This window comes from Halichoerus grypus, chromosome 11 (assembly GCF_964656455.1).
Source record: "Halichoerus grypus chromosome 11, mHalGry1.hap1.1, whole genome shotgun sequence".
Lineage (NCBI taxonomy): Eukaryota > Metazoa > Chordata > Mammalia > Carnivora > Phocidae > Halichoerus > Halichoerus grypus.
In genome coordinates this window covers 61453965-61469121 of record NC_135722.1, presented here as the reverse complement: position 1 = coordinate 61469121, position 15157 = coordinate 61453965, and the positions used below count along the sequence as shown (strand labels likewise).

Genomic DNA, 15157 nt, shown 5'->3' with positions numbered 1-15157 from the left:
AGGGACCACCGGTCCCTCATTAGTCTTCTCAGCTAAACTGGTATGAACAGAGGGTGACACCAACTAACTCATCCTCTTTGGATGCAGATGTCTATTAAAATCAGGCTCTGGGGGCAGAGGCAGCATGGTGGTGGGTTGCATCCTCAACTGGGAATAGAAAGCCTGGAGTCCGATCCCCAGCCTTGTGGGTAGCCAGTTAGGAGATGGAGGGGAGGCATAAACTGGCCTACCTCCCTGGGTTGTTGTAAAGATTAAATCAGACCCTCAATAAATATTTGAACATCTACTATCTGCCAGGCAGGCACTTTATTTGGTGCAAGGGATTCTGTGAGTAAGATGGACCACTTCCCCTACATGAAGCTTTCAGTCTAGTGAAAAAGACTGTTATCAAACATATTATTACAAATAAATGATTCAAATGTGTCAGGTGCCATGAGGCAGAATTACAGGGTGGGTTGCCGAAGAGAAAATGTGGGGATGGGGAACCTGGCCTAATCTGAACGTTCCAGAAGGTTTTCCTTGAGGAAATGATGTTCTCTTAATGGGGTGAATGCATTTTGTGACATGACATTTATGCAGTTTAGAAGGGAGCATTCTTACTATTGTTGATGTTATTTCTCAAGGCCTTCTGCATTGTTCTGCACTCAGGAGGCTCTGGAGTATGGCTCTCTTTGCAGTCTTCTGCTCTGTGCAGGGAAATCTGGGGAGAAGTGTTTTTTATTTTCTTCTTTATTATTAGAACCATCAGTTATTAGGTCTTAGAACTGGTAGATGACTTCAGAAAATGTGAACTTTCAGTAGGCTTGGATATTACTAATGTCTTTTTATAGAGAAACCACTGAAACCCAGAGATCAAGTGACTTGCCCATGGTCTCAGAGCTTAAAAGTGGTGGAGGGAAATTATTTTATCTGCCACGGCATTGTTCCTGTTTTCATTAACAAAGATAATATCTTAATAGATTCATTTGAATTTCGAACTGGAAAAGGTGGCTGAGGTTGGATGTTCTCGTGCTCCAGTTGCTGACTGAAATGGCAGCAATCACAGAATGACAGCTTGCTCTCTATCCCAACGTTTGTAATACGTCACTGTGGTTACCAGCACGAGCTCTGGGACCACAATGCCTGGTTAAATTGGCTCTGGGACATTGAGCAACTTAATTAATCTCTCCGTGCCTCAGTTTCCTCGTGTGAGAAATGGATATAGTTATAGTACCTACTTCAATGAGTACGTTATATGTAAAATGCTTAGAGCTTGACACATAATTAATGCTCAGTAAGGTTTTTTAAAAAGATTTTATTTATTTATTTATTTATTTATTTGAGAGAGAGAGAGAGAGCATAAGCCGGGGAGGAGGGGAAGAGGAGAGAGGGAGAAGCAGGCTCCCGGCTGAGCAGGGAGCCCGACGCGGGACTCCATCCCAGGACCCTGGGATCATGACCTGAGCTGAAGGCAGTTGCTTAACTGACTGAGTCACCCAGGCGCCTCACAATAAGTTTTTTCTTTTTTCTTTTTTTTTTTTTTTAAAGATTTTATTTATTTATTTGAGAGAGAGGATGAGAGGAGAGAGAGCACATGAGAGGGGGGAGGGTCAGAGGGAGAAGCAGACTCCCCGCCAAGCAGGGAGCCCGATGCGGGACTCGATCCCGGGACTCCAGGATCATGACCTGAGCCGAAGGCAGTCGCTTAACCAACTGAGCCACCCAGGCGCCCCTCTTTTTTTTTTTTTTAAGAATAAAAGAAATGCTTAGGTAATATAATAAAGAAAAAAACCCCAAAAACAAAGCAAGCCCCTCTCCATAACCAGATATACCTACTGCATTAAGAGAAATTTTTTTTGTTTGTTTTTTAGGGCAGAAAATAACCATGAAATTGAGCGAGGTGTTTCCATTTGTAAACTAAAGCAAGGCAATGCTTTCTTTTCTGCTTCTCCAACCTGATCTTTGTCTTACGCCTTTACAGCTTCAGATCTGGGACACAGCAGGTCAAGAGAGATTTCGGTCCATTACCCAGAGTTATTACCGAAGTGCCAATGCCTTGATCCTCACCTATGACATAACCTGTGAGGAATCCTTCCGTTGCCTTCCTGAGTGGCTGCGGGAGATAGAACAATATGCCAGCAACAAGGTCATCACTGTGCTAGTGGGTAAGTGAGGACTAATGAGGAAGGAAATTGATTTGTGGCCATCGGAGAATTTATAATCACATAGTGCTTGTGCCTTGGTACCTTCCAGTAACATAGTCTACAGCCATTTAATTCATGAAATCAACATTCAGTCCTTCTGAAATTGAAGAGAAAATGAAATAGGTCATATCCCAAGGTGATGGTTTAGAAAAGTAAAGTAGAAAATATTGCTGATTGATTTTTCTGTCAAGGAAGGCTCTAGGGAAGAAGGTGGACTGCCATGAAAGTTCTGTGGGCTGCTAAACATTACCCAAAAAATCTAGTTACAAAATCATAGAAACTGCTGGTCTAGAAGTAAAGCATCTCTCTTAAGTTAATAAAGAATTTATTCTTAAAGTAATTGCTTATTGCCCAAAAGAAATGGACTTCTCTTCTTACATTCATGCTGACTTGAGAAATTCTAACTTAAGAAAGAATCCACTAAGGGAAATTCTGCAGTTTGTTTCACCTTGTGGGAGGGTAGAACCCCTGTTTAGTAAGGGGGGAAAGCAGAAAACAACCCATGATTTTCTGTGGTGACAAACATGCCCATTAACAATGGGATTGCAGTGACATGGATTGGATTGTTAAAAACTCCTCTAGTGTGATGAAAAGTGTTAATAACATATGGCTGTTAAAATGTTTTCTTCCTAAAAAGGAACATTGCTGTATATTCTAGCAAGACTTGAATTTTGGAAATCCAGGTAGAGAATCTCAGAAACATTGTTAAGTCACAAATTATGGTTAACATTAAACTAAGTAAACACTTATAGTAAGCATTATAGCTAGCACCCATGTGCCAGGAATCATATTAGGAAATTTATGTGTAATGATTCCTAATTTACATATGAGGAAACCATGGCTCAGAGAGGTGAAGTTCTTTGCCCAAGGTTGCACAGCATGTAAGATCAACTCCAAACCTTGTGTTTGTCCAATTGTAATGTGCTGCTTTGTAACAAATTGCTGGACTTTTCTTTCAGGCTGCTGGGTTAAGTATCTGCCTCTCTATGAGCTAGTGCTCTGTGCCCACTCCTGAAAACCCTCTTGCACACTGGAGAATGTTTGTCATGAAGCACTTGAAAACACCTATCTCAGGAGCTGGGCTTTCTTTCTATTCCACAGAAAGCCCTTGAGAACTTGAGTCAAAGCATTATTCCTTGGGATTCTAAGGGAGTTAAATGGAGATTTGATGGGAGATAATTAGTCCATTCAGTATGAAAGAGGCACTGGCTTTAAAAAAAAATCTTTTTATTATGGAAAATTTCAAACACAAGCAAAAGTAGAAAAAACAGTATCATGAACCCCCATGTACACATCTCTCAGCTTCGATGATTATCAATTCATGGCCAATCTTATTTTATCTGCTCCCCTCTATGTTGTCTCCCCTTGTCTTCAGATTATTTTAGAGCAAATCCCAGATGTTGTATTAGTTTATCTTTCAGTATTTCCATGTATATCTTCAAAAGAGGATTTTTAAAGAAATAGAACCTAACCACAAATCCATTTTCACACCTAAAAATTATTAAGTTCTTTAATAGCATCAAAAATTTAGACAATGTTCAGAGTTCCTTGATTGACTCAGACATTTTTTAAAAATTTGTTCAAATCAAAGATCCAAATAAGGCTCATATATTCTCATTGGATTTTGTGTCTTTTAATTCTCCTTTTGCCTGTAGGTTATCCCTCCATTTTTTCTCCCTTGGAATTTATTTGTTAAAGCATACGTTTATCCTTCAGAGTTTTCAAGTCTGAATTTTGTTATTTTGCTACCGTAGTATACTTTGACATATTCCTCCATCACCTGTATTCCTTGCAGATTTGCAGGTAAATTTAGAGGCCTGGTCAGATTCAGTTTTTTTGTTTTTCCTTTTAGCAAATATACTTCCTAGTTGATATTCTGAGGTACAGTTCTCATAGGACAGCAAGAAAAATGCTCGATTCCCTTTTTTTAAATTTCCCACTTTTTAAAATGAGTTCTTTCCCTAGTATCTTCCAAAAGTACTAAAATTTGTTTATATTTTGAATATTATTATAGGTTTAAATATATTCAGTATATTCTAGGCCCTTGCAACTGTTATCATTGATGGTCCAATTGTTCCAACTCTGAGAGTGGAGCTGCTTCAGATGGTCTCCTAGTCCTTTAGATATGACCTTTTGACAATGACCATCGCTTGCTTTCTGGTGTAAGAGTTCCAGGCACAACTTGTGCGTTTCCTGCCCACACCAGGAATTAGCCATTTCTTCGAGAAGCATTGTTTATTATTAATGTGAAGTTATATTTAGAGACCACAACTAAGGTGATAAGAATCTTCCTTATTAGTGGGTGGTCATTGCTTTTAGGCTTTTCAGTGGACAGAACTAGTGTGTGTGTGTGTGTGTGGTGAATTGTGTAGTGTGGACAGAACTAGTGTGTGTGTGTGTGTGTGTGTGTGTGTGTGTGTGTGGTGAATTGTGTATTGCCCACAGGCAGTTATACATTAGGCCCCACCAAACACTGTGACGGACAAGACCACGATGGGCCACACCGGGCATGACGTTCACTTAGGTGAATACAGGACAGAAAATATGGCTTCATAGCAGGTCAGCATCAGACACTCCTCTTCAGGGGAAGTAATCCTCGATAGCAGTCCACATGGTGGTCCAGGACCTTCCAGGCCAGTTCCAGTATAAGGAAAAAGGCTCATGTCAGGCACCTGATGGACCTGCTGTGACCTAGAAGCCTTAGCAGGGACCAGGCTTTCTTATAACAACTCCGTGGACCTAACTTTCAGGGTCTCTTCAAGTGAAGAGTCCCCCCACTCAGGGACGCCCAAAGTTGTGGCTTTCCACTAGAAATTTAGAATTCATGCATAGAATTCCCAGGCCGGATGGAATTTATCAGTCAGGGGTCACTTTCACCATAAGCTGTATTGCCAGGTAATCAGTTGATGTATCACTTTTGTCAGGTTTCCAGGAGAACAGAGGTAGAAAAATTTTTAAAGATAAAATCCACCATGAATTATTCACACTGATACTTCCATTTATAATTCAGGACTGTAAAAATTTTACTTAACCTCATTAATCTTTCTCTATTTCCTTTTTCTCATGCCCCAAATCTCAGACCCAGTGACACTAGCACAATTACTCATTTGCTTTATACCCTAAAACCCACAGAGCAGCCTTAGAATAACAGTTCTCACACTGCCCCTGACAGGATGATTACTGTAACAGTTCAAGATGTTTTCTTTCAGGTCTTTTTGTCCTTAGAGTATATACCACTGAGGACGCATGGTTAAAATCCTAGATCTTGAACTCACTTGGAATCGTTCCTCTCTGTGTGGTTATGCCATTTCATGATAAACAGGTTCATTTGTTTCATTTTGCTTTTCCATTGGTAGGGGTTGCTTTTTAAATTTAATTTTGTATTAATCATATAGTTGTAACTGTATAATTATGTGAAACATTTCTAAGATTCTGAAGTCAAATCTATTAGGACAAGGTATATTTAGAGAGGTCGAGTTTCTGTCCCTCCCTATCTCCTCAACCTTGTTCCTTTCATGGGTAACCATTATTTTTAAAATTAAAATGTTGGCTTATTATCACATCAAGAAAATAAAGTTTGTGAATGTGCATGTGTGTATTTTTTTAATCCCTTTTTCTTAGACAGTTGTATGTTCTATATCTTTTATCTGTTTTGCTTTATTTGCTTAACAGTATATCCTCGTGTCTCATTCCATGACAGTATATGGAGCCATTCCTCATTGCTTTTTACCGAGCAAATCACTGTATTGCACAGATGTACCATACTTCATTCAAGCCAGTGCCCAACTGAGCGGTATTTGGGTTGTGTCCAGTTCTTTGCCATTACAAATGGCATTGATATCTTAAACATTCCAGTAATCACAGCCACATTTGCTTTGCTTTATTTGCCCATGTGTCTGATTTGACTTCAGATATGAAATTGAATTTTGATGCTTCCGAGCCTGTACAAAGTCCAATGATGTTTCCTTCTTTGATTTATCCCTGTTCTAGGCAACAAGATTGATCTGGCTGAAAGGAGAGAGGTCTCCCAGCAGAGAGCTGAAGAATTCTCAGAAGCTCAGGACATGTATTACCTGGAGACCTCAGCCAAGGAATCAGATAACGTGGAGAAACTATTCCTTGACTTAGCGTGCCGCCTCATCAGTGAAGCCAGACAGAACACACTTGTGAACAATGTATCCTCGCCCTTACCCGGAGAAGGGAAAAGCATTAGCTATTTGACTTGTTGTAATTTCAACTAAAGGCTGAGGCAAGGAGAAGCGAGAGGAATCAGCAGCTGCCCCGATGGGCCCCCAAATTGCTGGGGGAGGTCTGGTGATGACTATGGCTCCCGCTCTCAGACCTTCTGACTCCTGTGGGATCCGGGCTTACAAAGCATGGCAGCCCAGAGGTTTTGTCCACAGGCCAGCATTAGCAGAACATATAATGGTTTCACCCTTTTGCAGTCAGGAGTTGGAGCAAGGAGAAAATTGCACTAGGCGCTCCATGATCTGCAGAGCATGTTGCTTTTGTTCTTTTTTTTAAAAAAAAAAAAAGCAAGTAAAAGCGCATTCCTGAACAGTCCAGGGGAAAATGTACCGTAGGGAGATCCCTCCTGCACGTCAGTGGGTGCATGTGGGGGCTGTGCTTTAGGGCTTCTGGGGGCCCTGGCTTTCTTGTCTACCAGATAAACCCAAACTGGGAAGGCCAAGTACTGCCTCTGGGGTGTGTGTCGATGACTCTATGGAGACGTTGAAAAGTGTTATTTCTCTTGTCCACAGGCACTTTCAAGAACTTTGCGATGTAAAAATGAAATGAAACCTTTTCCCATGACCAACAGTAACCATCATTGGTTTAATAATATATATAAGCTCCATGACTCCTTTTGGTGCTAATGAGTCCACTCTTTCACAGACCAAACATTTTAGTACATTGATGTCCTTAAATGTATTACATTGAAATAAAAAAAAAAATGAGGGAAGTCCATGAATCAACACTCTTTCTCAAAGTCTCATTACTACCTTTTCTAGGGTGGATTTGTTGGAAAATAAAATACTTTTCCTTTCATGTTCTTTCCCCTCTAAATCTCTACCATTTTCTTCTTCTATTCTCTCATCTGTCCAGCCCTTTAAGTAAATGAAAACGTTAGAAAAAATGAAAAAAAAATGGCTGGTGATATTCTAATATAAAAGACTAGCTCTAAGACATCACGAGTAGTATGAGAAAACAGACCTGATCTGACCAAAATACTGTGGATGAATGGACTGCGATGCAGAGTTCTAAGCAGAGCACAGTCCTCAATAGCAGGTGACATCTTTTACTTCCTGGTACTATCCATCCTGGACAGGCCAAGGCTTAGAATTTTGTACATGTTTTTGGTATGACAAGTGACAATAGCAACAGATGAAAAGTCTCATGAACCATTTTTGTATCTTCAGTAACCTTAGAAAAATTCTGCTTGGGGAAGCAGGTGGAGCTGGCATTTGTCACCTCCTTCATGTAGTGATATTACTCTCAGACTCACGACCATACATTCTTTCCTATTTCCTTTTCTTTTCCTTTCTCTCCTGTCTCCCCATTCTTTCCTCTCTTTTCCTCCCTCCCTTTATATGCATGTGTTACTGCAAATCTCCAATTCAAATGGAGGTGTATATGCCTTTACTTAGCCAATTTTAAAACAAGACTCGAAATGGAAGATGTGCTGCTGGATACGTGTTACTAATTTCTTTAGTGCCATACTTTGATGCCTTCCAATCTGTTCACTGATATAAATGCAAATTGGGGAAATAATTAAACCTGTACGCTGTTGATGCTGTCGGATGTTTCTGTAGCTTGCCGCTTGGCATCGCTGAGGGATGCGTCATGGAATAAGGGCAGGATAGGCAGTTCTGTTGTAGATGGTGGCAGTCTCGGTCCTGATATGTTGATGTTTGAAAGCTGTTTAATTTTAAAGAAATGAGGCGCATAGAGACACGACATCGATAAAGCATTTCCAGTGTTCCTCTCGCAGATTTCAGAGTGACTCATCTCTTGTATACAGATTACACACATTGTGTAAGGGATTGATACTTTTGGTTGGCTTCACTGTGTTTGTCCTGATCCTATGGGTGAGAGAAAGAGATCGTAGTAGTTTGAATTGCTTTTATTTTGAATCTGTTTCTGCAGGAAAGAAAAATCATTTTAATAAACACCAACCAAAATCATTTATAATAATTGTTGCTTTTCCCTCCCTGTTTCTCCACTAAGCCAGCAACTATAAAAGTTTTCAGAAAACAAGTTGATCAAGGTGGGAAGAAGAATTTCTCTGTTTAAACTGTGAGGAAATGTCCATAGGTTTAGATTTATTGTCTTTCATTTAGGGCAAAAATCCAATATCCCATATCATGACCTAACTTTGTCTCCACAGCAGCAAGCATGTTGAAACTAAAGCTGCTTTGTGAACGTGGACTGTCAGGTTGGACAAATTTAGTCGTAGAACAACAGCTTCTAGAATTGCTCTTGCATTCTGAAATTTTTATTCCCTAGAGCCCTAGGGAATAGGCCATACTCGTAGGGGATTAGAAAGTTCTGCTCTTGGTCCCTTCCTTCACTGTTACTCCTCGCAGCCTCTCCGTAAGGTACAGTCACCCATCTGTGGCCCATCAGCAGAGATATATGGGAATTTAGAGCTTTTCTCCCCGCCTTAGTTGTATGAATTCCAGATTAGGCCTTATGGACACTTATTTACTGATACATCTCTAGTTTCAGAACAATCCCTGACCATATTGTAGGTGCTCCATAAATATTAGTTGAATAAATGACTTAGTGCTGAGTGGAGCTTTGCTGGTCACATGGAAATTTCTCAAATAGAACTTGAGAAAGGATACTAATTAAATGTGGTCATCTTAACCTAGACCAGGAACTAAACTCACTGGTTTGCTTACTGGTGGTTATTGCCATGGCAACATTTGCTAAGATGAGCCTTCTTAAATAAAAATGAATTCTTACTTCATGGTGGATGAAAAAGAGAGTTGCTTTCTCATAATTCAGTTTGGCTTGATCTGCCTCACACTGAGTCCGTGTCTGCTTCCATTTTTTTCTTCTTTTAATAAAGTTACTAAATATATGGCAAAACTTCTCCATTTCCAATGAAAATGCATATTTATGTCATAGAGTCAGGTTTGGGAGAATCTGTGAAATCATATAGCTCGCTGACATTAATGGTATTTTATTATGGCTTTGTGTAGACTGTGTCCTCATAGGATTTTGTGCTTTTTCCTTTACCTATACAAGGCTTTTTATTTGTTTATATGCTTTTGTTATTTCTATTGTATTTATATTTAATTTTGATTATGCAGGGCCAATTGTCCTTTCTGCAGATTAGATTAGGCCATTAGCGTTCCTGGCCTTTCTTTTTCCCTATCTTTTCTACTCATTTCATGTTACCATCTCTTCCTGAGTAAAGTGGCAAGAGTGTAACTAGAAATGAAAGTCAAATGGATTGATTTGGCAATGTGTCAATTTCTGAAAGAAGGGTAAAAACCACTGGCCAAAATAATATATTTGGATTAGGATTATTTGTTTTAAGCAATTTAGATTTGTTGGAGAGAGGAGGCAGAATTTAACAGAGGACTGGATTCTATTCATGAATGATACCTTTGGAGGACACTGGTGATTTCCAGTGTTAGGTCAATGATTTGCCTCATTTATCTTCTCGGCTATTCCATAATTCTTCCAGATTCAGCATCAAATTTCAGTTAATGAATCATTTTGAATAGATACCAGTTGCAAGTGATTTTGAATTGCTCTTCTGACTAAAGTGAAAACGTCTTTTTTTATAAACCAAGCCACGTAAGTAAGATATCATCTTATAACCAGAAAAAAACTTTCATTTTTTTACCCACATATCAAACCAATGGCTCTAAAGATAGACATTTTCTATTTCTTAAGCCTCCAGAACTCTACATTTCATAGCCATCCGTACTTTAGGGAATACTGCCCCATTAGCTTCTGGAAGAGCTTTTAGGGTTTGCCCTTTGTTTTCTCTAGACTTTTTTTTTTTTTTTTTAACTGCAACTGGTTACTTACTTTCCTCAACCATGGTCCTGACAGATGCATCTTAAAGCAACTATAATACTTTTGAGACTTAACTAGAAATTCAAAACCAGTGAAAAGATGTGTATCTTATTGTTCAGACGAACAGTACTCCACACAAGCAATCTGGTTGAGCACTAATTTTGGGATAAGAGGGGGATGTGCTCTTTTCTTTCTTCTTTTCGAATTTCATTTCTGTTCCATGAGTGTATTTGTGTTTAAAAGGAAAGCTGCCTTCCCTTACATTCATCACACTAGGTAGAAAGCATACTGAATTAAGAAATTATCATCCCTTCAAACAGCTAATTGATATAGTAACCTTGGAACAAAGGAGATGACACTTCATCTTCTTTCCTAAGTCATCTTTGGGAGCTATCCTTTGAAATTAAAAACAAATTGAAGCATAACAAAGATGGTGAAGGAATTTAAAATTTATGACATTTGAAGAATATTTGAAGGATTTGGGGAGATTTAGCCTGGGAAAGAGAGAGGAATACAATTAGTGAATTAGTGCAAGACTCTGGTTCAGAGGGGTGGAATGAGGTCCACTGATTAAAGGCCATAGGGCCACAGATTTGGGCTCTGTGTCAGGGAGAATTTTCTCAAAAAGGTGGCTCACCATGGAAGGAGCTGCCTTAGGTAATAGTAACCATCAAGCAGACGCTATATGATGTGGAAAGGATCTCAGCATTGGTTGGAGGTTCGACTAGATGACCTATTAACTTATGTTGTAGCACTTTGCCTCTCACATGTTCAGTTAAATATCTGTTGACCTACAGCTAATGTAGGTTTTTTTTGTTTTTTTTGTTTGTTTGTTTGTTTTAAAGGTGTTGCTATTCTGCCAATCCTCCTGGAAGGAGGTTGGTTACATGTTGTTTGGCTAAGAGACTGGCTTGTCATTGTGGCCTAGGCTGGAATTGCTTTGTCAGTCCATTCACTGATGTCCAGTTCAAATCACAAACTGGCTCTTGAGTTAAAAAGAAGAAAAGGTATTATTTTAATAGAAGTTACATAAAATCATGGAAATTATGTTTTTGTTACTTGCCAAACATGCTCAGTTTAGTGAATAACTGGTATCCAGGATTTCAGACCAGGCCTTTTTAGCAGAACAGAATCTTCAGTTAAAGATCCCATAAATGGACCAACATGAAGTTTTGCAGCTTCCATTAGAGATGGACTGGGGCGTTAATGGCATAAAGCAGACCCTAAGATCTATTTTGGCAGAATCTCAAATGACATTTCGTTAGTTGGTTTGATTCTCTCGAAAAAACATGTTCTGCAAATTATTTTAATAGAACCAAAGCCAAATTTCTTCATGTAGAAAAAGTAACAAAACATGGGTTTTCAGAAATCAGAGATAACTATAAGCAACACTTACTAATAAAGCCCATGACCACATGATTCCACCTGCAAAATAACTTGCATCCCTGTTAAGCTGATAGATGGCTTTTCATTAGTCTTTATAAGAAGTCATTGGTCTTGCATCAGTATGGTGAGAAACACTTGAGTTTGGGTAAGACTTTCTTTGATTCCTTGAATTAGAGCAGAATTTTTGGAGATGTTGTGTCCTAGTTCCTAATAGAATACTTGATCGGTTATAACTTTAACACTTCAAGGAGTGATGTAGGGAGGTGTGTGAAGGGGGAACACCAGGTTAGATATGAGGAGTCCTAGTACTCCTAGTACATGAATTAGCTGTATCTTTATGCAAAGCACAATCTCTTGAGCATCAGTTTCCCCATCTATGAGCTAGACTCATTATACCTGTCAGAATTATTGTGAAAATTAGGTAAGATAAATTGAAAGTTAGGACAGTGCTCAGTAAACAGTAGGCAGTCAAATATTAGTTCTTTTCTCCTTAATTAAGGGCAGACTTTGGATGGTCTGATACAAGTATAGATCCTTAGGACAAAACAAAGAACCCCTCTCAACTTCAAAGAAAAGAGCACCATTTCTGAAAGGGCCTTAAAAGGAAGTCACTTATTTGATCCATCTTTCTGCCTTTGGCCATTACCTTCACCCAAGAGTCTCTTTATTTCTTTACATATTTCAGGAAAGGTATTCTTGCACTCTTTCCTAATGGGCAATTCCAGGTTGCAAACTCCTCATTATCAGGAAACTTAACTGTATTACTGAAATACCTCACAGTGCAATTTGAACCTCTTTCTTCTTGAGCCCATTCTCCATGGGAAGAAAAATGGGCTGATCCTATCTTCTTTTTAAGGGACCATGTTTGCCATTTATTATTGCCCTTTGCCTCATTTTTCTCCTTTAACGACAGTCAGAAAAAGCTCATTAAGGTGATAATCATTATTCTCTTGGGGAATGTCAAACTAGGTATTTATAAACTCTTAGTTTCTTATTAGTATCAGATTTAGATCACAATCTTACTGTTGATTAACTCTTCAATTATCCATGTATTTTTCTTCCTTATATACTTGATAACAAAGTGTGCTTCTGAAGAATTATTCTGGTTGTGTGGTTGTTTTCTCCTCTTGGTAAAAATAGAGTCATGAATCCTAGTTTTGTCATCTGCTTTTAGAATTTCATTTTGTAGATGACGTATATTTGATGGACGTAATTACCAACACCCAAATTTAGCAGGGTTTCTTTCCCTTTCTACATGTGCACTGTATTCTGAAATAAAAATTGGAGTACCAAATGCCTAATAAAGCAAAAACTCATGTACAGAATAACACAAGAATCTGGTCTGTTAGGATAATTTATCATTAGTTGAATGGTCCACAGCTTTGTTTAAGGTTATACAGTTATGCCTGGATTAAATAACAATAGCAAAACTTGATAAGCCCTCTGAAAAACAGCTGCTAAACATATAGCTTTCTGGAATGTAATCATTAGAAATATTCTCTTATCCTATACAATTGCAGAATGCTAGTGGAACTTTCTTGTAGGCTATTTGACAATGAATGTCAATTGATTTAAAAAAATTTTTTAATCCTCTTATCCCTTTAAGGCATGTTGGGGCTTTCATGTCCCTTTGTGGAAAATTTCAAATGACTGGAATGCTGGCTTCTAATTTCTGCTCACTGAAGTGTCCTCTAGACATACCAGATGGCTGGAGCTCCTTTGATGATATGTAAGGGAGCTACATAAATGTATTTATGTAAATACACTTACATAAATGTAAGTGTGTGAGTAAAGTTGCTGTTTTCAGCAACACACATGCACACTCTTCCAAAAAACTCTGCTTTTAAAATTTCAAATAATAAAGGATTAAGAAGAGATTTTTGATCATCTAAAGGGAAGAAGTTGTGCCCCACATATATTGTTACTATACTTTAGTGCATGACTTTTAGTGTAGGGATGAAATAAAATGCAAAATATATCATTCTGGAGGTCTTCTCAGCAGCTAGTTAAAATATTTAGAGAAGCTGTTTTATGAAGACTTAGAGAACCCCTGATTTCCCCCCTTTTCTTATCTCTTTCCTTTAAAACATGGACCTTTAACATACACATAGTTTTAACAAACATGTTAATCATCAAATCTTATGAACTCCGTTATTAATATTTGGCTGGTTTTAAGCATAGGCTCTCAGTAATATCTGAATACACCAGTATATAAAATCTAACTATCTGATTCAACACAGGCATAATACTTGGTTTTAAATGTTAATATGCAGCACACTGTATTGTCCTATGTGGTCATGTATTTTGTTGTTTAATAAAAAGCCTGTTAGAAATATAAGCCCATAATGACCTGAGTGCACTTAGCTGAAAACACTCTAAAACTTCAATCAGCATTAAAAAGGGGGCATCAGGAACAGGAACGTGAAAAATTCTTTAATGAAGTTGCATCCCTCTTTTTAGAATTAAGATATAATTCACACACAATTCACCCCTTTAAAGTGTTCAATTTGGTGTTTTTAGTATTTTCACAAAGTTGTACAACACTCACCACTATCTAACTCTAGAACATTTTCAGTATCCCCAAAAGAAACTCTGTACTCATTAGCAATTACTTCTCCACCCTCTCCCCCAGCATCTGGTAACCACTAACCTACTTTCTGTTTCTGTGGATTTGCCTATCTTAGACATTTCATACAATATGTGGTTTTCTGTGTCTGACTTCTTTCACTTAGCATAATGTTTTCAAGTTTCACGTTGTACCATGAATTAATATTCTTTTTATGGCTAAATAATATTCCATTGTGTGTATATTCCAGAATTTACTTGTCCATTTATCAGTTGATAAACATTTGGGTTGTTTCCATTTGGGGGTTGTTATAAATAATGCTGCTATGGACATTTGTGTACAAGTTTCCTGTGTGGGTATATATTTTCACATCTCTCTTAAAAGCGATTAGTCTAACAAATCATTTGTGTTCACTTAAGCAGAACCTCTTAAAATCCCACTTGGAGAATGCAACTTACAATCTTAGGTCAATTGGTCAATTAGGGGACCCTGAATAATGGCTAACTTCCCAATATGTCCATAGGAATCTTTCTATGAGCCTACCATTTATATATGATAATCAATTTCATGAAGACTGTTTTGTCTTGTAGAAATTGAGCTGTCATCACATAGAGAATTTCTAAAGTCCTCTGCATTGTTTCAAGGGATAGCTACAAACCATGTTGGAAAGGAGTACTCATTCAATCTTCTAGGATTCAATGAAGGAGCACTTTTAATATATACTTTCCTTTACATACTGACTGTCTTTAAAGTTTGGATTTTCCATCTTGAAAAAAGATTGTCAAATCGCCAAACCACCTGACTGTCCATTGTAGCTTAAGTTTTTATTAAGAAATAATTCATACTGAGAGTAAAAGTAAAAAGAATGTATTTTGTGTGCAAAGGATGAATGTATTAATAACTTTTTATTTGTAAAAATTTTTTAAAAAGATGAATGGAAATTGCTTTCTCATGTACTTGTATATAAATAAACATTTCCTGTTACCCA

At 38.0% G+C, this 15157-nt stretch overlaps 1 protein-coding gene across 2 annotated transcripts in view; it reads left to right on the top strand.

Annotated features, from left to right (window-relative positions):
- RAB30 (RAB30, member RAS oncogene family) overlaps window positions 1-15157 on the top strand; it is an 83183-nt gene extending 68026 nt beyond the window's left edge. For both annotated transcript variants that reach the window (XM_036099726.2, XM_036099728.2), the window contains exons 4-5: window positions 1961-2144; window positions 6174-15157. In XM_036099726.2, the coding sequence (XP_035955619.1) occupies window positions 1961-2144; window positions 6174-6424 (435 nt within the window). In that variant the 3' untranslated portion in view covers window positions 6425-15157. The remainder of the gene's footprint in view (window positions 1-1960; window positions 2145-6173) is intronic.